This window comes from Giraffa tippelskirchi, chromosome 6 (genome assembly GCF_054371585.1).
Source record: "Giraffa tippelskirchi isolate mGirTip1 chromosome 6, T2T-mGirTip1v1.2.pri, whole genome shotgun sequence".
NCBI classification, from domain to species: domain Eukaryota; kingdom Metazoa; phylum Chordata; class Mammalia; order Artiodactyla; family Giraffidae; genus Giraffa; species Giraffa tippelskirchi.
Window position 1 is genome coordinate 51626794 of NC_137280.1, and position 15561 is coordinate 51642354.

Here is a 15561-nt window from a genome sequence, read left to right on the forward strand (position 1 = left end):
ACCAGGTGACTCATGAAGAATCTAAAGAAACTCAAATTAGAGTGTTCCACAGGAAGCAGTCTTCCTGCTGTTACAGTTCCAAACCTCCAGAGAATCAAATGCTGTTCTTTAGAATCAAATGCTGTTCTTTACCGGAATCCTCTGGGATTTAGCCCCTGCCCTTTCTCTAGTAATTTCAAACTTTCAACCTCAAGTCTCCCCTATCCTAATACACACGTACACACTAGCCAACTTAATCTTGCAATCAACTCTAAACTTCTCACTCTTTCCTTCTCTTTCACATGCACAATCTTCAATAAAATGGCCCATAGTACAACTCTGTTTTCAACTTCCCAGTATCACAGGGAGGTCTGGCGTGCTGCAGTCAATGGAGTCACAAAGAGTCAGACAACAACGAATATCACTATGTTTTAAAAACATCAGTGACTGAGCTACAAACATGTACTTGCAATTATCTACTAGATATTTCCCCTTTGTCCACCTGGCAAATCAAGTATTATCTTCCAGGTAGAGCCTTGCAGCACCTCCCCCAAGAGCCCATCAGCTTATCTATTAAACATGTCTGATACTGAATGCCTACCCTCACTTTTAAAACAAAGTCAAAAATATTCCAAACAAACAAAAAGATTATTTAAGATGCTGTAGTAAAGGTGGTCAAGAAGTACAAACTTCTAGCTATAAGTCCTGGGGATGTAATGTACAGCATGATGAATATAGTCATCAACACTGTATGGAACAGCTGAAAGTTAGGAAAGTATATCTTAAAAGGTCTCATCACAAGGGAAAAAAAGAAACAACTTTCTAGCTATGTGTGGTGATAGATGTTAACGAAACTTATTGTGGTAATCATTTTGCAACATATTTACTTACCAAATCATTACCCTGTATGCCTGAAACTAAAACAGTGTTATACGTTAATCATATCCCAAATAAAAAAATACATTCAGATGTTAGGATAACGTGTGTTCAGGCTTGGCTTGTTTATTTTGACTGCACTGACTGTACCCACCAGGCTCCTCTGTCCAAGGAATTCTCCATGCAAGAATACTGGAGTGGGTTGTCATTCCCATCTCCAAGGGATCTTTCAGACTCAGGAACTGAACTGAACCCAAGTCTGCTGCACTGCAGGAAGATTCTTTAATGACTAAGTTACGAGGGAATTCCTTCTTATACAACACTTGTCCTTAAAAGTTTTTAAGCAAAAAACAGGCAAACCAAACTGTGGGGGTGGTTAAACAAAGAAAGAAGAGAGGAAGGAACTAGTACAAGGAGCTAGGGAAGGGCGAGGTTTGTTATCATCCTGAAAGAATGAATGAATGAACAGGAGCCGCTAAGGCAATAAAAAACTCTGACCTGACTTTCACTTTGGCTGGAGTGGGGTTTTGGGGAGTGGAGCCCAGAAGAAAGGGTATTTCAGATAGAACACAACTAGGTTTGTGCTTCTGTGTGCTGAGATGAGAGGCAGGAAACGAGAAGGAAGGCAGTGATGAGATTATATGGGAGGCAGATGCCAGAATTTTAGAAGCAACAATTACAAGTTTATTACAATTTTTCTCTCCTTCTGCATTTGATAATTATCTGCTTATGATATTAGTCCAGGCTTGTTAAAAACCAATTTCCACTTTATATCTAGGTTTAAATGACACATTTTCCTAAATGATTTTTCAGGAATAAGACACTACCCATGAAAAATTTTAAAGCTATATTTTAACTGCACTTGGCCATATAGTAAGAAAAGGAACATTTCAGCAGCATCATGATCACGTGCAGTGTTTTCATATCTGTCCTTACTTTATCTCACTATGGGGGGGGCACACTATTAATGATTGTTTCAATAGGTAGGAAAACTGAAAATCAATAAAAGAAGTGATTTTCTTCATTTTAAAAATGCACGTTTTTCACACTATGAGGTAAAAAAAAAATTAGGATGGATCTCCCACTGTTGATTTACTATTAATCTTGTGTGTGGGGGCCACATTAAGTGGGTCTACTTTGAATTAAGAAAACATGGTAAAGGGGTCTGGCCAAAGTTGATATAAATAGAAAGTGGCAGAACTGGGCTAAAAAATTCTTCTGTCAAGTTATTAATGTACACTAACAGGAACATTATGGCCTGTTTGGCTATTCTTTCATTAATGTAATTAAGTATCTGGGGCCTACCTTCTACTAAGCTCTTCCTGGCATATAAAACCATGCCAAAACACCTTTTCTGCTCTCAAGAGGTATGTAGCCAAACACAAATGCCCACCGAAGTATCTACAAAACAGTTAGGAATTAATACAAAGGGGGATACATCCAGATAAGGAGGTGTAGTCACTTCCAGTTGGGATACCAAGAATGCCTAACACATCAAAAGAACTTAATAAACGTTGACTGTGAAACCATTATGGAAGACTCTAGTCAAACTTTGAGGACAGACAAATTTGGACAGAGAGGCACTCCAAACAGAGGGAGCAGCAGTGACCAGGTAAAAGCACAGGGTCTCACCGGCAGGAGGAAGGCGGGGACCAGTGAACACTGGGAAATAAGGCTAAAGTGGGAAACAATGCTTAGATGTGGGGGTCCCTGAAGGTCAAACAAACGAATGTAAATGGAGGAATGGCCTCCTAAGAGCCCTGTCTGCGGAAGATTAATCCAACAGTTACTGGAGTGGGGAGAAAGTGATGCTGTGGACAGTCTACTGTCAAGTGTACCTGAACCAGGTGTTAACAGTAGCAATGGCCAGAATGAATGTCTTCCCTCTGAACTGCCTGAACATTGTTTTGGCATGCGGGCAAATTTCAAAAGAACCCAGCACCAACTTGCTAATATTTGTAGCCCCACTACTCCCAGCACAACTCTTCACCCACAGGAGATGTTTGGTAGGTAAGCTGAAAGAGAGAAACCTGCAAAGGCTAATTTCAACTGTCACTACCGCTGATGTCCCTTCTACTTCCCAAACCCATTCGTATTATAGTTACTGTGAATTTCCTCTTCCAATCTCACTATTACAACCTCAATTAAAATGTACCAGTACACTTCGAAACCCCACTTACTTCAGCATTTTAAAAAGTGTATAAATTTGCTACTGAACGTGTGCAAAACATTGCTTTATCCAGGATTTTGCACAGAGAATCATCAAGTTTTGACGCACACGACAAAAAACATTGCTGAAACACTGTATTTACAGCAGAAAATCTTTCTTTTAGGCAGCAATCAACAGGCCTCTTGTGTTACTTATTCAACCTGACATATTGCTAGTACAACCACAAGCTGTCGCTTACATTTCCAAAGTTGTGCAAAGGGTCCAAAGTTGTGCAAGAGTCATCACTGAAATCAGACTCTGGTATATTAATAGTTTTAACACCTGAACACGTCTTAGTTTTATTATTAGATTCACAGTAATGCCAAAAAATCCATAAATAATAAAAAAATATGTATTTTCAATGAGTTTGACTACTTTATCTGCTAAATACACTGGGATGTCTTTTTAAGTGAAAAATAGCTGTATGTCTTTCTGCTTCAAATGGACATCAGGTCACCTGATTAATTGGCAGTTGTGGGCCTGGATTTCATGTATCGGAAGAAAAGCCAGTGTCCCCAACACGCACACGCACCCGAGAGCACTGAACGGCCTTGCATTACTATCAAATAACGCCAGTTTACACGTGGCAAAAGTCGACAGAGACAGAACTCTTCCGTGCTTTAATGACCTCGAAAAGCATTCCCCAGGCGTCAAGTAATGGGATGTTACTTATTCTGACTTGGCAGTTGAGAGTGATAAAAATACATATATATACACACACATATATATCTTTTTTGTTTTTAATGTCTCCTTCTCAGCTAGCTGTCCCACGCCGGGGAGCGCTTTGCCCAGGCCGTGGCAGACGTGAACGGGTCGGAGAACGTGAGATGTATCAGGGAAGCCAAGACTCTCCTTCCATCCCCTTCTGCTCTCCTCGGGCCCCCCTTTTCCTTTCTTGGGGGCGGCGGCGAAGGCCAAGGTGAAAGGCTCCGGGCAGGGCGTGCAACCCTCAGAGCCAGGCCGGGTCCCCAGTCATCTACTCCCCAGACCGAGTGGTGAAACGGCTGCCGCGGCCCCCGGCTGCAGGCCCGGCCGGGGCCGGGGCGGGAGCGGCGGGCCAGGCCGCGGCCGCTCGCAGTGCCCACGTCACCAGCTCCAGCACTGCGGAAATGGAGCAGCGGGGAGGCGCCTGGCGGCGACCGAGCCCGCGCCGCGGCCCGACGCCGTTTGCCCTTCGGCCCCGGCTCCCGGGCCGCCGCCTCCCGCCCGGTCGGCCGCCGCGCCCCGGGCCTCACCTGTGTCGCCGATGATGATGTACTTGAAGAGATAGGCGTACGCCATGGCCGCGGCCGCTCCGTGCCAGGGCACACGGCTCCTCCTCCTGCTGCTGCTCCTCCTCCTGCGCGCCCCTCACCCCGGCGCCACTCGGCCTCGAAAAGCCAGGCCCCGCCCGCCGCAGCCGCCGCCGCCGCCGTCAGCAGCAGGGAGTGAGGGGCCGAGAGGAAGCTGGACAAACTGACACCGACCGAGCCGAGGGAGACAGCGCCCGGCCGAGCACACTCGAACAATAACAGCCGCCGCGGATCCTCCGCCCCGCCTCCGCGCCGACCCGGAAGTGCTGCGGCCGCCGGCGCCGCCGGAGGAAAGGGGAGGAGCCCTGCACGCCGGCCGCGCCCCGCCCCGCCTGCCGGAGCACCGCCCAGCCAGAGCCCCGCCCCGCCCCCGCCGGAGCTCTGCCCAGCGCCGCGCCTAGCCGGCCGCGCTCGTCCTGGCCGTCCACCCAGTGCCGGGCGAGGCCGGGCGCCGGTCGTTCCGGCCCCTCTGAGCAGGCGACGCCGGCGGCCGGGAGACGCTAGGGGAGAGGAAGGGCCGTGTGGCTCCGTCGCCGCGACACGCGCGGGGCCGCGTCCTTCCGGTCTGCGGCGGGGACGCGGGGTACGTGGTGGAAGGCGGAGGTCGCGTTCGGCGCTGGGCCTGCCCTGGGCTTATGACCAAGGCTTTGAAAATGATGGAGCCGCTGGGACGGCGGGCGCGGGGAGGGGTTGCAGGGCGAGGGTGTTTCTGCGCTGGAGGACGGGGCTTTGACAATGAAAATAATGGAAGCGTAAATCTGAAACCCTAAATCAGGGAATGTGAGGGAAACCTTGGTGTACCCCTGCGGTGGAATACTGCGTGGTCTTAATTAAAAGGAAAAAAAAAGAAAGCTTGACTTTTGCCAAGTAAAAAGAAGGCACAGGACTCAGTCTATAAATATATACTTATGCTATATATATTTATAGATACAGCTATTATATGTAAAAATGATATATAATATATATTTGTATATAAGCTGTATTGTTATGCAAATAAAAATACTTTTTTTTTTTTTTACTATTGTGTAGAAAAATGACAGGAATACACTTAAATACCCTTATGTATATAGTCTGAAAGGAAACAACTGGGACCAAGGGTCGGAGGGGATATAGTTGGGGAAAGATCTACTTTTCACTGAATGTTTCGAGTGCAGTTTGGATTTTATCAGTGCTCATGAATTACCTATTGAAAAATGCACTCAAAAGAACACAGTGACTTCTTCGTTGATTCAGCTAACACCAAGTACATACTACATTTCCTGCACTGCTGGGCATTGGAACTAAAAGCAGAGTCTGTTCTAAAAGAGTTCTAAAAGTGTTCTAAACGAGCACAGATTTTGGAAGAGGAGATGGAGGACAGGATAGTGTCAGAATGGGTTATCTAAAGTAGATAATCTCTGAACTAGACATACGAAGGATGAGTAAGAGTTTGTCAAAAGGACAAAAGGTCGGGAAGGGAACTGAAATTTAGGTGCAAGAAACAATGTGCAGAGGTCCTGAATCTGTTCAGGGAATTCAAAGTTGCCTAAGGGAGCACATTTGCTAACCTCTGACCTTGGCAGTGGAAGGAGAGTGGTTGTTAGGGCAGAAGTGACTGGGAGACAGTGGCTCTGGTTCTTGTTGCCTAATACTTTCCTCTCCCTTTTAAGATCTGTCATTCTACTGCCACCTTCATGCGGGGCTGGCAGTGGTTGGCTGGTATGTGGTTGAATGGCCTTTCCAAACGTCAGCTCAGAGGGGTTTTTCTTCAGTGTTTGGAAGTGATTTTCAGAGATAGCACACAAAAATTTGACGTGAAAAATTACCAGGCATTTCATAACCTGGTTCACTTATCTTTGGTTTGGGAGGTGGGAGAGACGGTCCCTGCCCAAGTCCTCCAGAATTTCAAAGGTCATTTTGTCCCTCCCATCTGAGTGCCTTCACTCAAATCTTTCCTGATGATAAGCCACCTAGAAAGTTCCCTCCTTCCAGAAGAGACTCAGTTCCCTGCTGTTGACAAAAGTATGTTCTTTTTCCGTAGCCTGCACAAAACCACTCTGTGAGGATGTTACCCAAAGGACTAGCCTCCTTACAATCAAAAGCATTCCCGTGCAGTTACAGGAAGTGAACAGTGGGAAAAGTCACTGGCGCCAGGTCATGCGGGGGCTGCCAGGGGTTGGTAGCCGAGTAGTTGGCATGCAGCAGTTTACTCAGTGAACACAAGGAAAACTGGGGAAAGAAAGTTCAGAATTGCGTCTGTAAAAAAAAATCATAGAAAGGGTATGTATGGAGCTATAGAGGCAATGAAGTGTAAAGAGAAGGATTCAGGAAACCTGCCTTTGACCCTGGCCCTACCACAAATGGATAGAATGATTCTGACAAATCTTTTGGCTTCCTGGAGAGTTTTGATATACTCATCAATAAAGCGATCAATTTACCTGAAAGGTCTATTCCAAGTCTGAAGTCCTTCAATTTTATGTCTGTCCTTCTCCAGATCTAGAGCACCTGTAAAGAGGTAGTAATCCTCTCATGAACATGTCGTGGCCACAGGAATCAAGTGTTTGTTGTTCTTCCACAGAACTGAGAGGCATCAGTTATTGGTTCACGGGAATTGTAACAATCAGTGGAGTTGAAAAGAACAAGGACTAGATTTTCCAAGTCCCTCCCTGCGCCTCGGTTTTCTTTTCTGGAAAATGTAGAGAATAATTGCCTCACAATTATTGCCTTTTCAATTTAGGATCAAATGAGATAATGTATGTGAAGGTATTTTGTGAATTCTGAAAAATATATACTTAATATGAGAAACCCTTAGAGCTGCATAATTTTTAAAAATTACCTTGAGGAAGTAGAGGCCTTATCAGTATACAAATTCATGTTATAAAATCAGCTCCACTCCTGTCTCTAGTTTATGTCTCTACGTTTATTTTTTCTATGTATAATTCATATTTTATTTTATTTTCTCTAAGCCTGTACGCTATCTTAAATTCTCTTTGAAATAATAGAGTATAAATAAAAACCACACAAACTTCATCTCAAATGTTTTATTTAGCCCCCAAAATCCAAAGACATTTTTCAAGAAAAATTTCATAGGCAAAAATGATAGAAATAAACCTTTCTTCCCTTAAATTGTAGGATACTTCCTAGGATTTTCCATTCAGTTTGTTTTCAGCTATTTCACTTCCCTGAGGATGAATTCTGATAACCTCATCTCCTGAGGATGAATTCTGATAACCTCATCTCTCAGTCTTACATCACGTGTGGTCTGAAGATCATGACTGTGAAATTTAAAGATAGTTTACATTCTCCAAGGCCTCGTTGTTCAAATTTTCCACGACATTTTTAAGTAGAGCTTTATATTAGAATTTTGAATTTGCTCTTCCCAATCAAACTTTTCATGTGTTTAAACTTTCTCTGGTTTCAGTGGCTCTCAGACTGTGGCAAGAGAGGTAGGGGGGAGTAGGATAGAAGAGTGGTTTGGAATACCGTCATCATAGGTTCTTACTTTGGTTTCCATGGTTTCCTCGGCTAGCCCTTGATGCGCTCTGGGAGCCCTGTGATCCCTGTGAAATGGTATGCACAATGTTGTATGTATTTGCATATATGTAATTTTATGGGAGAGATCCCTGCATGAGTCCATGACCCCGAAATAATTAAGAACCACGGTGAAATGCTTTCAGCCATTTCTAAACACCATGCCAGAAATAATTTTCCTGCAAATACTGATAAGCTCAGTACCAGTTTTGGAGGAAGAAAGAATTAGGTTCAAATCCTGAATTTACCTCCTATCAGTTGAGTGATCTTGGATACATTACTAAACTCTCTAAGCCTTAGATTCCCCATGAAATGACACAAGTGCAGTGTCTAGCAAAGTGTCAAATTGAAGGAGACACTAAGTCAACACTGAAGTCATTTCCACCTTCCCTTCATCCTCTGCCTGTCCTCCACCTCCAGCTGGTCGCCAAGAACTGTAGGAGTTAAATAAGCCCAACAAAGTCACTGCCTGGAAGAAGATTAGAGTCTCTTTGTGCTAAGTCATGGGTAATTTTGGTTTGATGAAGGCTAACGGGAGAGGTACAGTGTTATCTTAGAGGACAGAATTTCGTTCTGGGAAATAAGGGTAGATTTTACAGGAGAGCCATCTAAACTGGGCCTCAAAGGACATTATCTTTCATGGTTACTGCTTTAAACCTCATCATTCTAAATGCTTCAACAGCCCTCTCCACTGTACTTCATTCACGCTACCCATCTCATCAGCCATTTATATTCTTGCTGGGTAACACACTTAGTACTCCCTACCTTACTTTTCTACTTGTGACCTATTTCTGACCACTTGTCAAAGACAGAGATGACTGTTTTCTCTCTTCCATTCCATTCTGCTCCTCCTTCAAAGGTTTACTTGAAGAGTCAAAATGGAATGATTGTAAATTCATTTCCTTAATCAAAGAGTGTGCAGATGAGTGAAGAAACTTTATTTTATATGTTGCAGTTGTTCAGTTGCTCAGTCATATCTGACTCTTTGCAACCCCGTGGACTGCAGCACACCCGGCTTCCCTGTCCTTCACCATCTCCCGGAGCTTGCTCAAACTTTGTATGTAGCTTAGTTTTTTTAATCAGTAGACTTAACATTAGTGATAGAACGGGATCTATGTAAGTGCGTGAATGAGAGAAATGGTGAATATTAGAATAATAAATAATAAGCTCATTTTATAAAATCATGGATTAAAAATAATACATAAACTATTTTGAATTAATACAAAATTTAAAAGCGAATTAAAAACCAAAATTGTGTTGTTAAATTACCCACTTTTCTAAATCCTTAACAGTGGCCTGGGGAAAGGCCCTATATTGGATTCCAGGAGGTCTAAATTATAGTCTTTCTTGCCACCAACAAGCTGACCCTGAGAATTTTTGTCATATACTCAATAGAAATAATAATTCCAGTTACTAATAGAGTTGCTGGGAGGTAAATGTGAGGGGACTCTGAAAAGTACGTTATTCCTGGTAGAAAGTCTGTATACCGAATCTCAGTTGAATGATTTTCTGCAAATGTATCTAAGTACATTAGAAGACTGACCCTTACAGAACCACATTAACGTCAGCAATATTTTACTCTGCATTGCTGGGTTTTGTCAGCAGAGACTAGACCATGCAGTTACTTCAAACACTTCCCTCCACTTATCCTTGCTGTGTTCTATCTCCTGTGTTTATTGGTAGGGGCCCTTATTTTGGAAAAGTCAAGATCATTATAAGAATGAGGAACCATGAAGTGTATACCTCATGTTGTGCGAAGAGAAAACCAATTACCACTCCCATGAGTACTTCAATTTATTTTAATCATTACCCATAAAGGTCTTTAAATTTTGATAAAGGGCAAACCATTTCTCTCCATTTTTGAGGACATGATAAGCTAGCTATGTCCCAGTGGGAGGTGTGGACACAGAAAACCTTCTGTCACTGATATCTTTTGTTAGACATGGGTGCCAGGAACTATGAGATGACATTTCAAAATTCTTCCAACTCCCCTTCCTCCTGTATCAGGAAGATCCCCTGGAGAAAGGAATGACAACCCACTCCAGTATTTTGCCTGGAGAATTCCATGGACTGAGGAGCCTGACATGCTGCAGTCCTTGGGGTCTCAAAGAGTTGGACATGACTGAGTGACTAACACCATCCTCCTGTATACTCTTTATCTCTGCATCTATCGATCTCATTATCAGAATTTTCAACACATGGAGTGAGAGAGGAAAAAGACTATCAAAGAATCACATTTTCACTTCTAAAATGGAGAAAATAGAAGTCTATTTTTTCCAGCTTTTTGATTTAACAAAGTTATTAAAAGAATAAATCTTTTCTTCCAAAATTGAGATTACCTCTAAAGACTCACATTTAAAAATCTGCAAGGTTAATTTAGATTTGCCTAAGAATCATTGCTGCACTTCTACTCTTTTAAATTTCTCAATTTAAGGAATCTGGGGATCAATTCTCAACAATTTCTTCAAATAAATAAATTATTAAAAACTACAGTATAACCTTAAAACAGCAATAAACATTTATTCTCAACAGGCTTGTGCATCAGAAATCTAGGAGCAGCTTAACTCGGTGGCCCCAGCTTGGAGGTGTCTCATGGGGTTGCCGTTAATCTCTCAGCCAGAGCTGTAGCCTGTAGATACCTGAAGGCTTGACTGGGGCTGGATGGTTTATTTCCAAGGTGGCTCATGCACATGACTGAGGCCTTAGTTCTTTGCAATGTGGACCTCCCAGAGAACTGCTTAGTATCTTCGTGACATGGAAGCTGATTTTTCCCAGTGGGAGAGAGGTGAGAGAGTGAGCAGGAGGCCAAAACCTCAGTTTCTGTTATGACCTATCCTTGGAAATCACTCCTGCTGTGTCCTAGTTGCTCAAATGAACAGCTGGACATTTGGGTCTGGAGCTTGGGGGAGTGGTCTGAGCTCCAGGCAGAAATACCATATAGCTGGTATGGCTATTGGGGCCAAATGTTTTTTCAAGTGTCTTATAGTCAGTTGTGGTTCTTCTATTTTTTTTTTTAAACCTCTTAATGCGTTTAGTTTTAGCTTTTTGGAGGGACACTAAGTTTCCCTCTCAACAAAAAAGTATTGGTTGTCCCATCCCCTCCAACCCCCGCCACCCCCGGCCAGATCAGTCCCTGCTGCAAGGACACTTCTGTTGCCCCTGAAATCTGGAAATAAATATCGAAAGAAATGGCATCAAGTCTTCATGTTGAGTGATGGCATGAAGTGGGCCCCAGACACCTGTCAGGCAGAGCGTTACTGGGTCTGGACAACCTCGGGGTGTCATGGAGAATGTGGGGGCTTGTTGCTGTGGTCACCTGTCCCTGGGCACGGGGGCTGCGCCAAGTCCCACCTGGAGGCGGGCTGCACGGAGGCCGCCTGCAACCTATCCAGGAAGTTGTCCAGGGCTGAGATGCCTTCCTTCAGGCCTTTGCGCTTGCATGTCTCCACCACCACTTGACTGGGGCGGCTGGTGTTGTTGAAGGGGTCACCAGGCCAGATCTGCCAGTGGTCGAACACACACTGAGGGAAAGCCTGGCCGCCCGTATTGGACCTCAGGTCAGTGGTGAAGCCAGAGGACAGACAAGTAGGCCTTCATGACAAACATGGGGGTGCCAGCCAGCTGGGTCTCCTGGAAGACGTGGCTCTGCTTCCTGTTCAGGACACCATACAAGCCACCAACCACTTGTTCCAGACGCTGGATCTCCACAAGGTAGATGGGCTCCATGAGCTGGGGCTGGGAGGTCAGCACATTGGCGTACAGGCAGCACCGGGCCATGGGGATGATCTGGCCACCCCCACAGTGGATGGCATCAGCGTGCAGCGTCACATCGTGAACATCAAAGCACATGCCCCACATGTTCTTCTCACACAGTGCCCCCTCCTTGGTGGCCCACTGGAAGCCAGCCACCACACTGTCCTTGATTTCACTGAAGTACTGCACGCCCTTGGTGATGTTTGTGAGGTTTGCTGGGGCCCATGCCATCAGGGCCAAAGCACCAGATCTTGCAGGCCCCAGCCACATCCCACTCATACTTCTCGGCCAGGTAGCGGGCCCACTGCTTGAGCTCCTGGCGAGCAGACACCTTGCCCTTGTTAATGTCCTTGGCCAGGCCGTCGGGGAAGGGCCGCGCCTTCATGTAAAGCCTGTTGTGCTTGTTGGGGGACTTGGACAGGCAGAGCACGTTTGACTCCTTTCTGACCGTCTCCTGGTACGAGACAGCTGGGTCAGATTTCTCTTGATGGGGATGCAGGCATGGTCCTCCTCCACGTCCTTGAGGCAGATCTCCAAGTGCAGCTCCCCAGCCCCTCATGATGATATGCTCCCTGGACTCCTCGATGATGCACTGCACCATGGGGTCCGACTTGGCCAGCCGCTTCAGGCCCTCCACCAGCTTGGGCAGGTCGGCCAGCTTCTTGGCCTCCACAGAGACCCTGACAACAGGACTCACACTGAACTTCATCACCTGCATGTTGTGGGCATGCTCGAAGGTGGTGATGGTGTCGGTCTTCACCAGGAACTGGTCCACACCCACCAGGCCCATGATGTTGCCACAAGGCACATCCTCGATGGGCTCCACATAATGGCCCATCATCAGGATTGTCCTCTGGATCAGCTTCAGGTACAGGTCCTCCTTCTCCCTGGAAGTATAGTTGGGCCCCATGATGCAGACCTTCAGGCCAGTGGACACCAGCCCTGAGAAGACCTGGCCGAAGGCATAGAACCGACCTTTGTCAGAGGTTAGCACCATTTTGGAAGTGTACATCATGAGAGGGCCTTTGGAATCACAGCTTTTAATGCCCATGGCTGCCTCGTCGTCCGGGGGCCCCTTGTACAGGAGCTCACAGCGGTACTTCTGGGCTGTCATAGGGAAGGACAGGTGGATGGTGATTATCTGCCCAGCAGGCAACCAGCGGCACATCACAGCCTTCAGAAGTGATTTGCCCTCCTTATCCTTATCTTCACTGTCCAACTTGATATCCAATTTTTCAATTAGTTTGGCCATCTCCTCTTTCTTGAAGTTCATGATTGCATCAAACACCTTGAAGATGGGGTCCAGGATGAGCTGGCAGAACGTCCACAGCAGCCTCTTGCCATTGGGGCTGTTGGCCGACTTGCTGAACTTGCCAATGGCTGGATCAAAGTACCGGTCTCCCCATAGCTTTTTCATCATGTCCTCCACCTTCTTGGCCCTCTCAGCAGGCCCCAGCTGGCCTTCGCCCTTGGCAACAAACTTGGCCACCTATACCTCTGCAAACTGCTTCAGGGTAAAGGCCCAATCGTGGAGACCAGACCCAAAGCCAACAGTACCGAGGACGGGGTCGGTCATGATGTTGCCCATGCGGCCGCTCTCCCCCTCGCCATAGGTGGAAATGATGATGTTGATGTTCTCCACAATGTGCTGGAAGGTCTGATAGAGCTCCTTGGGCTCCTGCTGCAGCTCAAGTAGGACCCAGTCCATCTTGCTCATCATCAGCACCGGCTTGATGCCCTCGGCAACGGCCTGGTGCAGCACCGTCTGTCTGCACACACACGCCTGACATGCAGTCCACTACCACCAAGGTGCCATCGGTGACACAGAGCACAGCTGTCACCTCTGAGGAGAAGTCCACGTGCCCAGGGGAATCGATGAGGTTGATGAGGAAGCCAGAGCCATCCTTGCTCTGCTTGATGAAATTCAAGTCATTCTCTGAAGGCTTGTAGAAAAGGGAGATGGCCATTGACTCGATGCTGATGCAATGCTCCTGCTCATCCTTCTGGGTGTCAGTGAAGCAGGTCTCCCCAGCCAGGACAGAGGCGATGATACCTGCCTTGCACACCAGGGAGTCCATCAGAGTGGACTCGCCATGGTCCATGTAGGCGATGACTGATATGTTCCTGATGTTGGCCTTCTTGTCCATGATGGCCCGGATCTGGTATACTGTGAAGTTCACCATGGTGGCAGATGGTGGTGGATTCTCCCAGGCAGATCCAAGTGAGCTAGTTCATGATGAGGATGGCAACGATGATACTGGAAGAGATCTGGATCTTCTATTACATATTATCTATATGTATGTTCTACCTGTGTATCTATTAACTATCTGACAGTTACTGTTAAACTTCACATACATTTAATACAATTAAAATGTGTAACAAACCACCCAAATCATCTAATGTTAACAAATCTAATAGTTTTTAAATTAATTTATATATTTTTATTTTTTGCATTTTACCCTGAGAGTTTTATTTTAAGTTGGAGTATAATTGACTTTCAAAGTTGTGTTAGTTCCAGGTGTGCAGCAAAGTGGTTCAGTTATACATATATATGTTCTTTTTCAGATTCTTTTTCCTTACAAGTTATTACAAAATATTAATTTAGTTCCCTGTTCTATATGGTAATTCCTTGTTGGTTATCTATTTTACATATAGTAGTATATATATGTTAATCCCACTGATAGTATTTTTTAATTTAAAATATTTATTTAAAGAAAAACAATAATGATCAGAAATTAAAAAAAAATGTGAGAGGGAATTCTTTTGTAAAACTTGAAAGGGCAAATTGAATCAATTTTTAAAAAGATAGTGAAATGAGTATCATAATGCTTTGAAATATATACACATTCTTTAACCTAAATTTCCAAATTCTGATAATATAGCTAAAAAAATACAAAATAAATATACAGAGAAAAATTTTTTTTTGATAGAAAAAGAGACTGAGGCTTAAAGAGATTAAATAATTTCTCATATTATGATAGCTAGTAAGGGACAGTGCTGGAAGCTGATTGTGTGGGTCTAATGAGAGTTCTGACCTCCGCATACAAATTTAGAAGTCATTAGCATATAACACATAAGAAAAACATATTTGTCCTCCACAAGGAATTGATGAAAGCTTTATGTCCATGAAAAAGGGTTATATTCACTGTCCCAAGAGAACTCACAGGATGGTATATATAGTAAATCAGGCTTAGAAACCTGATTTCTCTGCACATCAAGAGTGATGTGCAGAGAAATGGCTCACGTTAACCTAGTTTATGAATCTGATTTTTAAAAGTAGAATGTCAATTGCAACGAGAAATCACTCTCCCAGAGATGGGAATACATAAAATTAATGCCACTAATTTTTTCTTATCCTAGACAAAGAGTGAAATGTGTGGAAATATTTGATGACTTTAAGCAGAGAGAACATGAAACATTCATCTTATGTTTGGGATGGCCTTTCTGGGGAGAAGAATCTGTGACTCCTAGTGCCTTTCATTCTCTCACTCATTTCATCAGCCCGACTACACCCTGATGTCTCATTCTGATCTGCAAGGTGTATCTGTTTGGCCTCCAAAAGCATTTGTAAACCTGGCCCGATGGCTTATGCCTGTGTGCTCCGTCCTTCAGTTGTGTCCAACTCTTTTCGACCCTGATGGCCTTACTCAAGTACCAAACACTTTGATGAGTCAAAACTCCCCTAAGTAATGTTTCAATGAAAGTGAAAGTGTAGTCGCTCAGTCGTGTCTGACTCTTTGCCAACCCATGGACTGTAGCCCACCAGGCTGCTCTGTCCATGGAATTCTCTAGGCAAGAATACTGGAGTGGGTTGCCATTCCCTTCTCCAGGGGATCTTCCCAACCGAGGGATCGAACCCGGGACTCCTGCACTGAAGGCAGATTCTTTACCTTCTGAGCCACCAGGGAAGCTATAATATTTTAGTCAGTCAGTCAGTCAGTT

General features: G+C 44.8%; 1 protein-coding gene, 1 long non-coding RNA gene and 1 pseudogene across 4 annotated transcripts in view; 1 reads left to right on the forward strand and 2 right to left on the reverse strand.

Annotated features, from left to right (window-relative positions):
* Positions 1-4607, reverse strand: part of RAB2A (RAB2A, member RAS oncogene family) — a 64569-nt gene extending 59962 nt beyond the window's left edge. For both annotated transcript variants that reach the window (XM_081504341.1, XM_081504340.1), the window contains exon 1: positions 4300-4607. In XM_081504341.1, the coding sequence (XP_081360467.1) occupies positions 4300-4345 (46 nt within the window). In that variant the 5' untranslated portion in view covers positions 4346-4607. The remainder of the gene's footprint in view (positions 1-4299) is intronic.
* A 3242-nt stretch (positions 4608-7849) lies between these two features.
* LOC145511319 (uncharacterized) overlaps positions 7850-15561 on the forward strand; it is a 54117-nt gene continuing 46405 nt past the window's right edge. The window contains exon 1 of the long non-coding RNA XR_014057794.1: positions 7850-7905. This is a non-coding gene — a long non-coding RNA (uncharacterized LOC145511319). The remainder of the gene's footprint in view (positions 7906-15561) is intronic.
* Positions 11148-13860, reverse strand: LOC145509313 (elongation factor 2 pseudogene; annotated as a pseudogene). Its single transcript, XR_014055995.1, has one exon. The product of XR_014055995.1 is annotated as an elongation factor 2 pseudogene (transcript).